Genomic DNA, 18,655 nt, shown 5'->3' on the forward strand with positions numbered 1-18,655 from the left:
ACATTTTTTTTGAGAGCTCCTTAAACCACCTTCCCCACGCCTGAAAGATGAACATTGTTTATCACCATGACTAATGGAAAGTCAAAATTTTAAAGAGAGATTGGTAAAGTACTTTTGGCTTTTGATTTCTTTAGCCACAGAAGCAGAACTTGTGTTGGACATTATGTCATTGCCAGCGGCTAATACACAGTTGTTCCTGTTCCTGCAAGCCTAAAAACACTGCAGATAGAAAATTTTTCCATCTGTGCAGAACTTAGTGAAGACTTTTCTGTTGATCTCAAGAAATTTATCCATCAGCAGAGCCAAGAAAGAAAGAAAAGAATGCAAGAACTAAAAGTCAGTTAGGACAAGAGCATGTTTCTCTCAACTCAGCTTCACACCTGATTTAAGTATTGGTGTTTTGCTTCCATCTTCACCTAGTAGCATTGTCAGCATAGTTTTCAAGCCTATAATTTCATTATATTATTAACCCAGGACAGAATTATTTTACAGGAATATCTAACTCTTCTATGTATTCTAAAACACCAGTAATAGTTTCCATTTCCATCAAGGAGCACTGTATTCTGGCATGTGATGTGCAGCTGTTGAATACTATCTAACAGCTGTGTTTAAAAGGAAAAATTCAGATAGAATGTCAGAATACAATAACTTGGTTGGAATTAAATCAAGACTTTCAAAAGGAGGCATATGATCTTTTAATCATCAGTTACTCAACCCTTGGTTTTGGATGACATTGTGGTAAATTAATGTCCACTGCATCCCTTATAAAAATATGCATTCAGCCCTAAAAGAGAGATATTACCTCTAGCATCTTCAATAATTCTGAAACACCCATTCTGAAAACCCATTTCTGAAAACATTTTCATGTCATAGATTGGGAAGATGGACTTTAGATACAGTTATGACAAAGTATTACCTTTTCATGAAGCAAATATTTTCAAAAAAACAAGACATCTCTCCAGAAGCCTTTTAAGCCTATTTGAGCCTCAAATACCAAGTTGCAAGCCACCATGGAAACTTTCTTATTTTACATATTCTTATTTTCCATCTTTTGATGCTTATCTCCTTCTATGTTTGCAGATGACAACCACACTTGCATGGAGTACCAAGCCAATTCTTCAAATTGTCATGAGACAGTCTCTATTTCATGTTTGTAGCTGTGTTCTAAAATCTGTTTGGCTCTTTTTTCCCAAAAAGAACTGTAGGCAGAGCTTAGTCTGTGACACTGATAGGCCCATATTCCTTCCCTATATCCCTCTTGTTCTTTTGCACAGCCATATTACAGAAGTAGTTCACAAATCTCATTTTCAAGAGCTCCAGAGGAAAAATGCTTTTTAAAAAATGCATTAATTTCTTCCTCATTCTATTAATTTGGTTCTTTAGGTCTTCAGTTTACAAAATCATGCCATTTTCCTTGAAGAGTGCTCTAACAAAGATCCTTCTTGATTATGCCTTTCTTTTGTTGTATTAAAAAAATTATTTCTTTCAGCCAGTGTAATCAGTTTCTCTTTCTGTCAATTCTTCACAGGAAGATACATACATAAAAGCAAAAAACAAAAACTAATCACGCTACTAGCTCTTTATCCATATGAGTATTAGCTTCAAAGGACAGTGTTTTGCAAATGTTTCAACTATGTTTAGAAGTAATAAAATATTGTAAATGCTATCCTATGTACATGAAATAGTTACTGTTTGTAGTTTCATTATTTCATCTTCACCTGATAAAAATGTGCCTTTTATGAAAACAATCATCTGTGTTTGTCATTATACAGCCCCAAGTTTTTGGCTAATTTCTGAAGTCAAGCACTAATGTTTGTGCTTGTCATTTGTTTACAGTAACAAAGACTGCATGTGTTTACACCACACTGGAATTTATATTTAAGTGGTTCTCTCTCCACTGTCTGTATATGCACAAAATGCTGAGTTTAAAACTAACCCAGATGCAATTTTCCAGCCTGTAGCTCAGTTACACGCCTGAAATATGCCTGGATATTCAGAAGTGGTGTATGGGAATGTAGCCAACTGTTGTTCTCTTCCACATTGTCCACAGTAAACATGTTTTAGATTTAGCTGCATTAGCTGATACTTCACTTGGCTTTGTGCTTGAAAAACACTTCTATGGTGATGTATTATAGTTTCTTGATGTAGAAAATGAATTGCATACTGAAAATTGAGTCATCTGATCAACCACAAAGGATTTTTCCTCACCAAGGAAGCATGGGAACAGCTTGTTTTGATGCTGTGCTGCATGGAATAGGCGGCTAGCATACAACTACCTGTGGGTGTGCTAGGGGTAGGAGTGGAAAGCTAAGATAAGGACCTCCCTATTTAGAGAGTAAATTCTTCTTTAGTTTCAAAGAGTGAGGTTGTCTACCGAGAATCCCATGGCTGACTGCAGTCATCTCCAAGCAGGGAGCCTACTGATGGGAGAAGCAGGAGGTTTGCTTTAAGTCGTTATGTCGTTTCTTCAGGCTCCACAGATTTAGCCAGAACAGGGACTCCAGAGCACCCAGAGCTGTAACCTGAATTCTGAGGACATCTAGTGGTGTCAGTCCACTGCAGGGGCTGGGTCTTGGTCCCAGCTGGTCACCACTTGTGCATCTGTGTTTCAGCTGAAATTTTGTACAAAATCAAATGCAGTAAAAACGATTGAATGCACTGAAAGAGTAGCATTCTTCAGCTCAGCTGATACTGAATTCAATATTGACAGTCCCAAATATTGAGAACTTTTGAGATTGGACCAAAAATCATAAACTTCTAAATAACTGTTGGACTTTTCCAATTTGCCTTCTGTTTTCAGAGTTCAAGTACGTTGACCTCTTCTTTGCATCAGTAGGGATAAAAGTATATTTTTGTTGCTAAAGGCTGTTTTCTTAGGTTAATTGATTAATCTAGAAGTTAGAACCCAATATCCCAAGATGCCAAATAAATATGCAAGATTTGTTAATACTAAGAAATTGTGATTCTAACACTGATAACCATTCAAAGGCCTCTGGGAAGACCTACCTGCTTCTCTGAGATTCAAGCTTTCAGCTTCCCAAGTGGAACTTCAGCTTCCCAAGTGGAAGTTGGTGTTGCCTCGCCTTCTTGAGAGAGAACAAGAATCAATTAGCTGCAATTCAAAAAGGACTTTGATCAAGTCGAGTGATACGTATTACATGCTGAGCATTGTTACCAACTGTTGCATGATGGCGTGTTTTTCAGTGAGCCCTTGATCTGATACTTCCTCTGGAGGAGAGACAGGCATCATGAAACAGAGATTTATTTCATCAGTTCAAATTATTTTGCAGCTTGCTCTGACTACAGTAGGTCTGACTGGTAAGTACAACACTTGCTGAAATACTTGTATTTTCCTTAAGACACTTCCTTTAGAAAAGTCTGAGGCTTTACCCAGTCTATCCTGACCACCACTGGAGCATGTACCTATTTAAATTACTTTCTTCCAACTGGAGCATGTACCTATTTAAATTACTTTCTTCCAAAGTTTGGCATGGCAATTTTGAAAATGGCTGGAGTTGTCTTTTCTTTTTATACTATTATTTTAAGCATTGTTTGGTGGAAATACTGAATGGCACTTACTCCACTCCCATATTTACTTTATGCCTGTCACCTTCTTGGAAGTTAGCATATGAATAGTTAAACTATTTGAGACAATTACGTGGAGCTTTAATGAAATAAAGATAAGCTTAGGTTACAAGGTCACATGCTTGTTGTTTTAAAATGAACGTAAATGTATGGTCTGTATTCTTGGTATAAGTTAATGAGAAGTAATCTTAACATGAAATATTCTTGAATATATTTGGATTAACAGGGAATATTTGAATGATTAATGAATAGAATGCATCTTGCCCATTGATTTCCTTCTTTTTATAATTGCCTGACCTATAATTTACCCCAACTATGCATGAAGAATGGAATTTTAGTTCTTTTGCAAATTGAAGGTGAAATTTAATCTTAAAATGATCTGAAGATAAAAATTTAATGTTTATGGGGACAAACCCTGAAGATCATATATTTATTTCCAATCATCATAGTTTAATTTGGAGATAAATATACTGTTTTGAGTTTAGGTAAAAAATAAATGTTAATAAGCAAAATCATTCACTATCTGTTTTAGAAGTTTGAGGTAAAATGTGTTTACTTTCCTTAGAATATTGATCCTTTTCCCAGGTGAAGTTATTTGCCCAATTCAGTCCACAGTTTCATGTAATTTTATTGTTTTCAAAAAAGGATTGCTTGGTTGACTTATCATTCAATAATAGTATCCAAAAGCATTTCCCACTTCTAATTTAACTAGTTGGATTTTTGTACTTCCCTAGGTCAATCGTACCCTGGAAAACCTCAGATAATAAGATGTCGTTCTCTAGAAAAGGAAACTTTTTCATGTTGGTGGAAGCCTGGCTCAGATGGAGGACTTCCTAGCAATTACACTCTGTTCTACAGCAAGGACAGGTAACAAGTGATATATATGTACTCTGTAAGTGATCATGTGATGGCTATGCCAGACTGAGAGAATGACATTAATTTGTAAAGTTGTTTCTGTGAATCCATTTTAACCTCAGATAGACAAAAAGGGCTGCATCAGATCCATAGCTTCCCATGTTGGAAGAAAACACGACCACTAACAGCCCCAAATCTTCAGCCTGTCCCTCCTGAAACTCATCTACCAAAAATCCCACTTGTCTGAAGATGTGCTGGGAACAAAGACGTGTTTGCCCATCTTTTCAGGAAGCACATGGCTTTCAGCTGATCAGGATCTCCTCTGAGCACTGGAACAATGAGGGCACCCTAGGGCAGTAGGTCTCCTATCACCCCAGCGATGGAGCAGGGCAGGAAGCGGGCAGCCCAGCCCTGGGCATCAGTCACCTCCTTGGGGACAGGGAAAAACTGAGGCCAGGCTGGGCCAGGACATCAGCTCATGGGTTGGAGCTGGCTTTGGGGACTGTGGCTGGGAAAGGCAGAGCTGTGTGGAGCTGGAGACCAGCTGAACTGGGGACCTGGGACCCAGGTAGTGCATGGAGGGGCTGGGCAGGGGCAGTGAGGTTTGGTGGGGCCCTTGGAGCCCTGCAAAGGGAGCTTGTCCATTACCATGCACACCAAAACCCCCATCTGGACTATAGTAATTTTTTCTCCTATTGGTTTTGTGGTCAATGGTTCCCAAAATGCAGAGAAATTAGACATAGTATCGCATATCAAAAGTTAGTATTTTGGTAAATTCTCGACTCCCTCATCCTATTCAGGATTAAAGCGTGTATATGTTTGACAACTTTACTTAACCTGTCCACCTTTGTTTAACTGTACTTTCTTCCTGAAAACAATTAGTCTTTGAATAAGGCCAAGTAAGCAGTGGGGCTCAAAGACTAAATTTTTTTTAATAAATCCAGTGAGATTCAGAATAAGTAAGATAAAGCCTCAGATATGCCTGCTACAATTAAATATTTCAAATCATTGAGCAGAAAAAGATGCAATCTTTAATTAAGTTACCACACCCAGAACAATGATTTGAGAACTTTTATTTTATGAAAGCCCAGATGTTTCAGTCTTGATCAAAAAGTTAATGAACATTTTAATTCATACCTGTCACTGTCCAGCGCTGTTCTCCTTAGGGAGGGATAGGAGTGCTTATCCATTTCATTAAATCTGCTGAACCCAGGCTCTGCCAAGCACTTTAGACCTGGGTCACAATAGCCTTTCTAGACTCATTGTCTCAGATACAGTTCCTTTTCTCCCAGCTTTTCTTCATGAACTGTGACAAAGCTGCCTGGAATAATAAGAATAAGTAATAAGAAACCTTAATATTGAAGATACATAGAGCATAATAGTGGAATTAAAATTAATTTTTGCACCACATCAGCTGATGCTTTGGGTTTGTGTAGTTCTTCACACCTGGGGTAGGCTGTGAATACATCCCCCCAGGCCAGCTCTGAGCACATAAAGGGGTCTTTGGTCTTTGTAAAATAAGTAATTGACTCTGTAATTTTTTTTTCTTTTTTTTTTGAGGTAGTTGTGATGATGATCATTTTAAAAAGCAAATAACTTGACCTCAGGAAGGTTGTGGAACAGCTTGCCTTGAGTGCAATCACATAGCACACACAGGACAACCAAGGGATCAGGCCCAGCAGCTACCATGGATTTAGGAAAGGCAGGTCCTGCTTGATCTCCTTTTAATGAATAGGTGAGCCAGTCAGGAGAGGCTGTGGAAGTAGTCTGCCTGAACTTCAGCAAAGCCTTTGATAATGTCTCCGACAGCATTCTCTTGGAAAAGCTTGCAGCCCAAAGCTTGGACAGGAGCACTCTTTGCAATGTTAAGAACTGGCTTATGGCTGGGCCTAAGGAGTGGTAGTGAATGGAGTTATATCCAGCTGCAGCCAATCACTGTGGTATCCTTAAGGGATCAGTGTTGGGGTAAATCCTGTTTAATATCTTTATTGATGATCTGCATGAGAGGATTGAGAGGTCTCTCAGTCAGTTTGCAGATGACACCAAGTCGGGCATGAGTGTTGATCTGCTGGAGTGCAGGAAGGCTCTGCAGAAGGATCTGCATTGATGCATTGATGTGCTGAAGTCAATGGTGTGAGGTTCTACAAGGCCACGTACCAGGTCCTGTCCTTGGTCACAACAACCTCATGCAGCTCCAGGCTGGGGTAGAGTGGCTGGAATGTGGGTCAGCAGAGAAGGACCTGGGGATGAACAGGAGAAAGTGTGTGGCCAGTAAGCCAGTGGCACCCAGCCTGTGTGAGTAATATTGCGGCCAGTAGGAACAGGGCAGTGATTGTCACCCTGTACTCGGACTGGTGAAGACACACCTTGAATGTTTTGTTCAGTTCTGGACTCCTCACTGCAAGAAAGACACTGAGGTGCCGGAGCATGACCGGAGAAGGGTAGCAGAGCTGGAGCACAAGTCCAGTGAGGAGTGGCTGAGGGAAATGGGGGTGTTTATCCCAGAGAAGAGGCCCAGAGGGCACCTTATCACTCTCTATAACTCCCTGAAAGGAGGTTGTACTCATGTGTGGGACAGTCTTTTCTCTGGGGACAGTGATAGGTAAAGAGGAAATGGCCTCAAACTGCAGAAAAGGAGGTTCAGGTTGGACCTCAGGAAGAATTTCTTCACTGAAAGCATTGGAATGGGCTGACCAGGGTGGTGTTGAAATCACCATTCCTGGAGGTGCTCAAGAAACACCTGGACAAGGCACTTGGTGCTATGGTCTGGTTGACAAGTTAGTCAGAGCTTGACTTGACAATCTTAGAGGTCTTTTCCAATCAAAATGATTCTCTGATCTTGCTGAAAACAAGCTGATCAACAAAAGAATTCTCTGCCACGGTCTCATAAGTTTAATTTCCAGGGGTAATATGGAAAGATATTTAGCAACTTATCTAATTGAAGTAAATATTTTTCATTTCTCTCTTACTTGCTCATAAATATTATTAAAATTTCTTTGTTCTGTCTCTGGAAATTTCTGTTTCTATTCTTTTTTTTTATTTATTCCCATGTATAAAAAAGAGGGTGAAAGCATTCATCAAAATAACTGCTGTAAAAAATATCAATGAAGCATTTATGGTAATAGCGTTTGATGTGTACCAAAATGTTTCCAAAAGATGGGATTATAGATATATATATAATGCAATATTATAAATTTTATTTGTTTGTTTATTTATTTATAAATAAATTAATTTAAAGATATTAATTTATATCTATATAAATTATATATGTGCATTTATTTTTAATACATATATATATATATACACATATATACACAAACATTTCAGATTTTTCTGCTGAACCTCATCTGTTACTAGAATATTATTTGTTTTGCTTCATTTCCTAAATTTTTAAATAATTTTGTTTCAGTGAAGAAAAAATCTATGAATGTCCGGACTACCTAACATCAGGTCCAAATTCCTGCTACTTCAATAAAAACCACACTAATCCCTGGACAACATACATTATCACTGTAATGGCAACAAATGAGATTGGAAGTAACAGCTCAGATCCTCAGCATGTGGATGTAACTTCCATAGGTAAAATCAAAGAATGAAATGGAAAACAAACTAGTTGAAGATGTGTGCAGTTTTTAATCTCAGAACAGCTAGTGGTGGAAGATATCTTTCCTAACGATATGGAACATGCTATTGAGAAGTGTTTATTTACAGATAATCTAAAATATGCATAGTAAATGTATGTGAAAACTGCATTTTAATTATAAATTAAGTAACTACATACTCAATTGTAGAAATTTCATGTACGAATATGTAAAAATTTTAACTTCAGCTGAAAAAATTGCTTCAGTTTCTAGCTGTCTGCAGTACTTTAATTAGACTCAATGTAGATTATCAAATTTTCAAATTAGGTTAAGCTACCTAATATTTCAAATGTAAAAATCTTTCTGACTGCTGGCATTGCAGTCTTGGAAGGAAAATAACTGCCTAAGCATTATGCAGGCTTTTTGTAGTATTTTATATTACTGACTTAATTCTATTTTTTGCACATACATAATATATACCATCTTAATTATAATAGACTTAGTTTTTCTAGCTATGAAATAGCTGACATTTTAATTTTGAAAGAGTGGCCTTACGAAATTATGATTTATATTTCCTTAGCCTGACAAATTCAGCATAAAGTTTAAGATTTGCTGATACTTTCAGAAATCAGGAGCTAGTTAAACTCATTAAGGAGAAAGGAAAAATAATAGGCTTCTTTAATATTCTTTTAGAGTGCCAAATGATCTGAAATTAATATGATGACATACAAAACCATACGGGAGGTGTATTTTCTGAGAGAAAATTAAATGGCACACTTTTCATTCTTTTATACAGTTCAACCAGATGCTCCTGTGAACCTCTCTCTAGAAACAAACACATCTGCTAACGTGTCATGCCTTTGGGCAAAATGGTCTCCACCCCCATTAGCTGATGCCAGTTTTAATTCACATGTATATCACTATGAGTTACGACTAAAGCCTGAGGAAAAAGAAGAGTGGGAGGTAAGGAAAAAATATATTTATTTTATAAATGCTCTATTCAGTGAATTGTCTTGTCTCAGTTTAATTTGTCCTATAAGAAATGTTAGTTTGTGTAAGAATAGAAAAATCAATGTAACCAAATCTGATTAAAGAAAGAAAAATACTGGCGATGTCTGTAGAGACCATGAAATTCAACATATTTACATAATCATCCTAATGTTATGTACAACAAAACCCAGTTATCATTGCCCTCTTCAACATGGTCAGTTCAAAGGCAACCTGCCGCTCAGAAATTCTGTTGTGGCCTACTCACATTCCACCATTTCCATTGACATTCCCCACCTGCTGCCATATTTCTAAAAATCAGTTTCAGTACTACTACAGATGAGTTTTCAGGACAAAATATCATTCTTAAAGTTATAGTCACGTGTCCTCAATGTTGTGTAACTTGTTGATGCCTTAATGATGGAGAATGCTGTGCATTTTGCAATATTTCTGAGGAGAAATTAGAAGGGTGTGAGAAAGTCACTTAAAGCCACTGAGAAAAATTTCAATGAGGGGTTTATATGTGGGCTGGTCTACTTGTAATGCTCCTTGCACTGTGGATCTGATGAAGTACTAGGAAGTCTATGGTTAAATATTTTCTTGAATATCAAAATCAGCAGTGGTGGGGTTTTTTGGGTTTGGTTTTTTTTTTTTTTTTCCTGCTAAATCACTAGTTTTGCTTCTTTATAATTAATATCTTATAAATAGCCAACTGAAATCCCTGACTTTTAGAAGTCAGTAACTCACACCTATTTTTTTAATGGTTTATTTGTTAAAGTGGTCCAATTCTTTATTATTTTCCCAGTCCATTTTCTTTTCCAGATAGTATCTGTAGGAATGCAGACACACTACAAGGTGACCAGCCTGCAAGCTGGGGTGAAGTACATTGTTCAGGTGCGTTGCATGTTAGACCTTGGAGAATGGAGCGAGTGGAGCTCAGAAAGAACCATTCAGATCTCTAAAGGTGAGTGGATGATTGCTGCTCTGTAAAATGCTTTTAAATTGTAGCAGGTTCAATGCTAGGAAGGTGACTAAATGCCAGTTCTGGCCTCTCACAAGGATACTTTGTAGTCCTCTATGCATTTTACCATACTTTCTGTGTAATTGATTTGTTTTTCTTGTTGATCCAATCAGGATCCTCTGCTGAAACTTGTTATGACAGATTTTTAAATAGCTATAAATATCTATAAGGTTTATACCTTATAGTCTGGACAAAAAGCACTGAGGTGTCTAACAGAGCATGGCACAGATACAATCACATGGAAGTTACTATCTGTGTTTTACTGGATTTGAGCAGACACAATAAATGTGTATGACATCATATCTTGTAAACACTTTAGATAAATTGTCTCAAAACTTCTTCTTCAGTTAGTAGTTGTATTATTCATTATTTGGAGGTTGTTGCAGTACTGCTAATAGAAAAATATTTTTTAAATATCCCATTTTCAGATCTGTCTTAGGCAATTAGAAATTTGGAAAATTTATGTCTTTGCTGTACATAGTAGAAAATATATATTATTGATGTAATAGCGCCATATTTTTGCCATAAATACATAACTACAAAGTTTCAATCACTTCAGGGTTTTGACGAGTATCAGCCTAATCAAAATTTAAGCATTTTTCTCCACCCAATTATTAAGTGCTGTTCTTGAAACTATAAAAACCTGCTCAGGAGCAATCATGCAAGTAGGCTGAGTACTGAGCATAACAACATTACAGTGAAATATGAGAGCTGTGCTTCTTTGTATATTATGAGTACTTCAGAAGAAAATTACTGGCGAGAATAAAAAAACAAATAGACAAACTTTTTTTTTTTTTTTTAATAACCTAAAAGCAAAAGAAAATAACAGCATATCTTTCAAACAAACAGAATCATCTTAAAACACACCTTTAAAAAAATTTGGTTTTGTATGTAGTGGATTAAGCCCAGCTGGCAACAAACCATCACACAGCTGCTCACTCGTAGATCACAATGGTGGAATGAGGGGAAGAATCAAAGGTAAAATCTGGAGGTTGGGATAAGACCAGTTCAATAATTAAAACAAAGTAAAATGTAATAATAATAATAATAACAATAGTAGTTGTAGTAGTAGTAGTAGTAGTAGTAGTAGTAGTAGTAGTAGTAGTAGTAGTAGTAGTAGTAGTAGGTGATGATGATGATGATGATGATAAAAAGGGGGAAAAACACACCAAAAATCATGGACAATATATTTGCTCATCCACTGCTGATCAATGCCAGACCCCGTTTCTGAATTCTGGTGGGCACTGGTTCTCGGAAACTCCCAAATTTGTATGCTGGAGATGATGTTCTATGGAGTGGAGTGTCCCTTTGGTGTGGTTACCTGTTCTGGCTATACTCACTCCCAATCTTTTTCTTCTGTTTTGTATCTATTCACTGACAGAGCAGAAGTCACAAAAAGGTCCTTGGTTTAGGATAAACATGACTTAGTGACAAAAAAACTCTGTATTATGAAAATTATTCTCATATTGTATCCAAACCACAGCACTCTATCAGCTACTGAGAAGAAATTATCTCTATCCCAGCTGAAACCAGAATACTATAGAAAAGAGATTGGATAGTAGAGTTTATTTTGAATAATTTTATAGAGCCTGCTATGACAGTATTTCAACATTCTTTATGAGATTTTGGGGCAGAAGAAAGCCACAAGCAGAAAACTAAAACCATTCTTCAATTCAGCTGCAGTGAAAGAGAATTCTGAATCCAGGTGAAAGTAGCAAGTTATTGCCCTAAGCAGCAAATGGTTCCTCCTTTCCTGTGCTACTATGAAGCAAAACTTTTTCTTTTTTCATATTTTCCTATTTTTTGCTTGACATTGTTTTATGAATTCAAGGGGAACCTAATGGATTAAACTTACTAATTAGTTTATTTCTTTATCTCTTACAGAACAGTTACCTCCTGAAAAGCCTAGAATAATAAAATGCCGTTCTCCTGAAAAAGAAACATTTACTTGCTGGTGGAAACCTGCTTTGGATGGAGGACTCTTGACCAACCACACTTTGCTTTACAGCAAAGAAGGGTAATAAGCACTGTGTAGTTATTCGGTGTTTTGTTGGAAGGATCTGGAAAATCAATCCTTATTGGTTTCTTATACCTGGAGATGCCATTTTCTATAGTCCATGGTTTTGTCCAGTGACATGTCCTGGCATCACACTGAAGCAGCAACATATCTAAGATTGAAATATTGAATCTGGATCTCTTTATAATGGCAAGTGAATTACTGTGAATTCTGTCTTTTCATTGCTCATCAACAGCAAATAGTAAGCAATAGAACTGCACACTCCTAAAACTCTTCAACCATGCAGTCTTAGAAATAAAACTTTCCAAAATGACCAGATACTAAAACTTTTATCTTCTTATAAGGCCTGTTTTGCACTAGTATTCATAGGCCAGAAATGTCTCCTGGTTTTCGTAGTAATCTTTCCTTGGAATTCAGATAAAGTGCTAAACATTCATTTTAAAGAATGAGTCAATAATTTTTTTTTAGCCTTTTCTGGTACTTTTCAGTTCACCTGGTACTGCTCAAACTTACAATGACTTAAATAGATGCTAAACTCTGTCAGCTGAGAGCCCACTCTTAGTGTAAAAAGGACACATACTTGTCCCAGCCAGGTATGGCAGAGTAAGATGACCACATCCACAACTTTCTCTTTTGTTATTGCGCATCTAGGAAGAGCATGAAAATAAATACTACATACTCAAATTTCTCTCCTACCCCTCCTCTGACTTTGGGAAGCTTCAGTATGGATGTGAAGGAGAGGTACAAAGTAGATTTTTTTCTTTTTTTTAATGATCAAGAGAAATTCTGAAAGCATATTAGTATAACATAGAGAATTCCTGTAAGCGTGGAATGAACATTGGAAATACATAATTTTTAATAGATTACTTCAGCAACTTAGAAGACTTCAGCAATCACTTCTACTCAGTCTCTGGAACACGTAAGGGCTCTGGGCTGTGTACTGGACAGTGGTGTTCAGAGAAGTAAGAGCTGTGCTGTACAAGCCCACAGCTGCATCTTCAACAGCCTAAATTCTTCAAACTTTGTGGTGTTTACTTTATGGGGAAAATGCTTAGTACAGTCCCTGGGATTGTCCAACGACTCTTTAGTCTGGAAGCAGTTTTCTGATTTTCTTCACATTGCCAGGTGAGAAAAATCAGATCCAGTCCTAAATAATGCTGAAGTACTAGTAACCAAAATCACATGTTTTAGTCTGTGTAACCTAATCACTGGGTTTCTCTCATTTCAGAGAAGAAAAAGTTTATGAATGTCCAGATTACAAAACTGCAGGCCCCAATTCATGCTACTTTGATAAAAAACACACCTCTTTCTGGACCATATACAATATTACTGTGATGGCAACTAATGAAATGGGAAGTAATGTCTCAGATCCTCATTATGTCGATGTGACTTACATAGGTAAGAGTTAAAAACTAGTTTCTGTGGAACCTAATAATTCAGAATCATGGGGTTTGACACAAGAATTTTAATTCCAGCTCTCTTCCTATACAGTAATATATCCAAGCTAAAAACTTGCACAAATAAGATATTCCTTAGTGAAATAACAAATCAATATTCATCTCTTTACCATCTCATTTTCAGAAGCCAAAAATGCTAAAAGCTTTAAAATTATGTTCAGATAAACATTTATTGGTTTTCCGTATTTCTTGTAGTCAAACCCTAAGAAACATCATCCAGCTAAAATCTTTTTTCCACTGTACAAGCAACTGAAATCAATTTGATCTTTTAACTAATAATACTTAAATCTGATTACCTAAAAGTAGTTTCCAGACCCAAGAGAAACTGCATTAGTGCTTTTTATAGCAATGTACTGATAATCTCTTTCTCAGACTTCTTCTACAGAGTCGCTGCGGACAAGTAATTAGGGTTTTATCTAAGAGAATGTAACATTATCCTTGATAACCATTTTGTTGTCAAGAATCTGGTTACCAGGAATCTGGCAACTGGAAAAGGGCTGCTGGAGAAATGGCTTTATATTTTACCTCAGCGTGGTGACCTGATGAATCTTGGATCAGACAGTGGTAAAATACATGCACAATATGCAGAAGCTCTACCTTTGAACTGAGGAAGATGCAAGCGAGACTGTAGAAGAAACTTGTGTTCCATTTTGGTTTATTTTTGATATACAGAAAGAGCTTTAATATGCTGGTTTTGGTTTACTTTTAAGTATCCTTACATATGAGTGTAGGGATCATGCCAGTTGTGTTTTCTAAATGTAAAGGATGGAGGGGATAAGTTTCATTAGCTTGCACCCATGTTTTCAGTGTTCCTAAATATTCATGCCACGCTGAGATAAGATTATAGTAGAGCACAACTTTCATAACATAATATAAAATAACATAACATAACATTAAAGATGTTAACTTTGAAATATAGTCGTGAGGAAAAGTAACATTAGCGGGTAATGTAAGAAAAAAATTTTTTGATGATAAATTATTAAGGCAAATCTCAACATGAATTCAATATATCAATTACTATTCAGAGGGGTTTTAAAATTCATAAATCCATACTAGGTTTATCTGAAGACTTTTGATTTCTAATATTCCAGTAGCAGTTCTAAATTACCAGACACAATGGAGATGGCAACTCTTCACTCGCATCATTTTATATTTCTTCCTAAGATGCAAGGGAAAAAATCACTTAGATTCTTGTTGACAGTTCTTTTATTTCAACAGTACAGCCAGATCCTCCTGTGAATATAACTCTGGAATTAAAAAAGTCAATAAAGAGAAAACCATATCTGGTCCTGACATGGTCTCCACCCCCACTAGCTGATGTCAGATCTGGATGGCTTACCCTTGAATATGAATTGCGACTAAAGCCTGAAGAAGGAGAGGAATGGGAGGTAAGGATGTCACAAATTTTTGGTAGATGATGTTTTCTGACCAGATAGATTTTGCCAGCCAGGTCCCATGCCTGAATGTAATGAAGCAGGCACTCTAAATAGTTCATAATTTTTCAAAAGTGCTTGTGTAGACTGTGATTTCCTGCTGAGAACACTGGTATCTCAGATGCTCCTGTACAATAGCAGGTGATAAAGTACTTGTTTTAAATTGTGGTAATTATTTATTTATCATACTGGCATTTTAGTTTAAATTGTTCATTCTCATTTAGTTAGGTTTCTTTCGTGATAATTTTTTCTTAACCACAAGCACTTCTTAGATAACAGAAAGCTCAGTGACATTACATAAAATAATTTAAATTTATTTAAACAACCCTTAGATGGCAATTGTAGTGGCCACATAATAATAATAATTTTCTATGGCCAGGCAACTTAAACAACTGAGTGACAAATTAAAGACTCCAGCTATTGGTATTTGACTGCATCCCCTTCTTGTCTGCAGAATTTCCAAACCTCCTCTGTATCCCCTCCTGCCTTCCCCCACCCACTTCACTTCCCTCTGGCCCCCTGGCCATTGTAACACCTACTTTTTATTACCCTGTGCATTTCTACCACTCCACATTCCTTCTTCCTCTCTGCATTTTCTTTCTCCATTTCTGTTTCTTGCCTCCTTGTCTTCCTGTCACCATTGCAGTTCCTACCCTATTTACCATATATTCATTATGTGTTTTTACAGCAGTTTAATTTGCACTTCATACCAGAGCCAGATCTCATTCCCACCTGCTAGAAAGCAGAAGATAAACTATAAAAATAAAATCAATGTACCATTATTCTATATCTGCTCAACAATTATTAGGAAAAGATAACCAGACTCATTCTGTATTCCCATCTTGATTGCCAAAACCTTAGCTGTGGATTTTATTTTATTTCCAGACTATTTTTGTTGGACAGCAAACACAATATAAAATGTTTAGTTTAAATCCTGGAAAGAGGTACATTGTACAGATTCACTGCAAACCAGACCACCATGGATTGTGGAGTGAGTGGAGCCCAGAAATGTATATTGAGATCCCTGCTGGTGAGTGGCCAGGCATCCCATCAGTAATTGCTGTTACATACAAGTTCATGTTGTATTTTTTTTTGTCAGCTGTTTGTGGCACCCATGCAGATCCCTTAGTTTCCCTAGGACAGACCAGAACATCATTGCTAAGGTAACCAGGTCCTTATTGTCCCTGCACCATACCCAGTTACCTTTCCTCTTCATTACTTTATGATAAAGTTAAAAAGGTGAATAATTTCTTTGCTTATTTAAACCATTTCCTTTCTGTCTATTGCTTCGTTTGTTCTCTTTATGGTAGTTTTTAATCAAAAGAACACTGGCAACTGCATTAAAACTGTGACACAGACAACAAAGAGCTACTGCCTTCAGACAGTAACAGCTCTTCATTTCTCTTTGTATGGAATTAATATGAAACAAGCACTTCAGTATAAAAAGTGTTACATTACAATAAAAATCCTTGAAAATATGTAATCCTAAAAATATGTAACTTTACCCAGCATTTAATTAATTGTATGTATTTAATAATGAAATTACTACAGTTTTGGTACAACTGGATTTGAACCCAATCTATATAATTGGCTATGACAAAATTTTCCTCTTCATGCATTTTTGTATGATTTTTCCAAGACAGTTTATTTCCTGTGCAGTACCACTAGAAAAATTATATTCACTATTCAATATTACAGGGATTGTTGAGATCTGTCTGTGCTGCTGAAGGCCTCTACTTGAAAATAAATTTGGCAGTTTAGGATAATTTTTAAAATAAAAGGTTTTTATTATGCAAGGTTTTTTGCATGCTGACTATGCATATGCTAGATGTGTGTCTTAAATAATTCTGCTTTTTCTTAGACTTTAGAGTAAAAGATATGGTTGTGTGGATCATTGTTGGTGTCCTGTCATCTCTTATATGCTTAATCATGAGCTGGATAATGATCATGAAAGGGTACAGGTAAGCCACCAATTTCATAATTGCATGTAATCCAGAAAAAACTTTTCAAAAATAGACTTCTAATATTTGATTTAATCTCCTATGGCACTTGCCTTATCTTATAAACTATTAGTTATAGGTATTTTAATTTATTTGCAACTGAAAAAGTAGTGCTCCTGCCCCCTATTGGAAACCAGGCTAAATTCTCAGTAAAGATACTTCTCTGTTAAATCTGACTAATCTTGGTTAGTCATGTAATATTCATCAAACTTTACTTGGAGTATCCCTATTCCTGTAAGAGACATGTCTTTGGGTTTTGTCATAATTTCCTGAAGTAAACAAGGTTATATTATTAGATTGTCCTTCTGCCAGCCTCTCTATCAATTTCCCAAATGATTTCTTAGACTCCTGGCTAATTTCAAGCAAATTTGAAAGAAAAAGGTGTTGGAAAGATTATTGCTTTTGTACAAGTCTTACAAAAAATACTGGCTGATTAGAAGAAAGGGATAGAAACTGTGGCTGGAAAAGCCATGTTCTTCACCATCAATCCTGCTTAGCAGTAGTCAGGTGACAGTCAAAGATGCACAGACAGCTCCACTAGTCTTTCCTGAACTGTGCCTCACTTCACTGTTTCTTGGCCAATGATGAATTTATAATGGTATTAGAGAACTGGAGGTTAAGGAAGAGATAACAATTAAAAGGACATTAGTAATTTTACTTTTCAAGCTGAATGACTTTTGTACTACTGGTGTTTTTATTAGTGGTGTTTTTTTATAAATAGTTCTAAGGGTACTTTATGAGCTGTGACAGTATTTGTGAATTACCCAGCTTGAGAGGCAGACAGGAGACGGAGGTCCAACTGGGATGTATAAGATATGGGAGAAATGTTTAAAATCTCTGTCACATTCTGAGGAAATGGGAGAACAAATAGTGAGAGAGGGTCTGTATTTATACTTGGTGTGTCTGTTCTGTTGGTTTTTTTTGTTTTGGTTTGGTTTTTTTTGTTTGTTTGTTTGTTTTGTTGTTGTTGTTGTTTGTTTGGTTTGGTTTTGGTTTGGTTTTGGTTGGGTTTTTTTTTTTTTTTTAAGAATGATGGCCTTTATCCTGCCACCAGTTCCAGGACCAAAGATAAAAGGCATAGATACACATCTGCTGGAGGTGAGTAGCACAGCTAAAAAACAAAGAATTCACTAAAATGCGTGGTTTTTCCAAATCATGTACTAGCAAACGCAATTACCACACTAAAGTGTAAAACTGCTTCAATTAATCAATGTTGGAAATAAGCAACATGTTCTGGTTAAACATGGAGGATATGTGCAAGTCAGAGTTTTGCCTTGCACTTGTAACAGGAGGGTGTTTAAGAACAGGGTGTGTGGCTGCCCTGCTTCCTGGGACACAAGGAAATGACTCTGTGAACTTCCTATTAGTTCTTATGGAAGATGCTCTCCATAGTCTTGCCAGGCTGAAGAGGCAAGATATGTCTGTACTACAATTCTCCTCCATTTCCTTCTTGTTAAACTCAGAAGACCCATATCTGCCCAAAGCTCCCTGCTCCTCCCACATTAGAAACGTGCATTTTATGATTGTCTCCCCACTGAAGAAACTCAGGAATTTTTCTTACATTCTTTCAGTATTTTCTGCAGCAGCAGCAATCAGGTTTAGATCTAGCTATATAACAATCACAGTGTTTGTATATAAAATATGTAGATTGTTCAGAATTGTTCTAGTCAGATAATCGATGAGGTTGACAATGAAAAATTATATCCTCTTCATTGTACC

General features: G+C 36.6%; 1 protein-coding gene across 3 annotated transcripts in view; it reads left to right on the plus strand.

Moving 5' to 3' along the window:
- PRLR (prolactin receptor) overlaps positions 1–18,655 on the plus strand; it is a 151,841-nt gene that overhangs the window by 131,458 nt on the left and 1,728 nt on the right. For all 3 annotated transcript variants that reach the window (XM_040090965.2, XM_058424119.1, XM_040090966.2), the window contains 11 exons: positions 3,205–3,318; positions 4,320–4,452; positions 7,850–8,019; positions 8,818–8,984; positions 9,831–9,972; positions 11,914–12,046; positions 13,275–13,444; positions 14,722–14,891; positions 15,822–15,966; positions 16,798–16,897; positions 17,965–18,034. In XM_040090965.2, the coding sequence (XP_039946899.1) occupies positions 3,249–3,318; positions 4,320–4,452; positions 7,850–8,019; positions 8,818–8,984; positions 9,831–9,972; positions 11,914–12,046; positions 13,275–13,444; positions 14,722–14,891; positions 15,822–15,966; positions 16,798–16,897; positions 17,965–18,034 (1,470 nt within the window). In that variant the 5' untranslated portion in view covers positions 3,205–3,248. The remainder of the gene's footprint in view (positions 1–3,204; positions 3,319–4,319; positions 4,453–7,849; positions 8,020–8,817; positions 8,985–9,830; positions 9,973–11,913; positions 12,047–13,274; positions 13,445–14,721; positions 14,892–15,821; positions 15,967–16,797; positions 16,898–17,964; positions 18,035–18,655) is intronic.

Source organism: Hirundo rustica, chromosome Z, assembly GCF_015227805.2.
Source record: "Hirundo rustica isolate bHirRus1 chromosome Z, bHirRus1.pri.v3, whole genome shotgun sequence".
Lineage (NCBI taxonomy): Eukaryota > Metazoa > Chordata > Aves > Passeriformes > Hirundinidae > Hirundo > Hirundo rustica.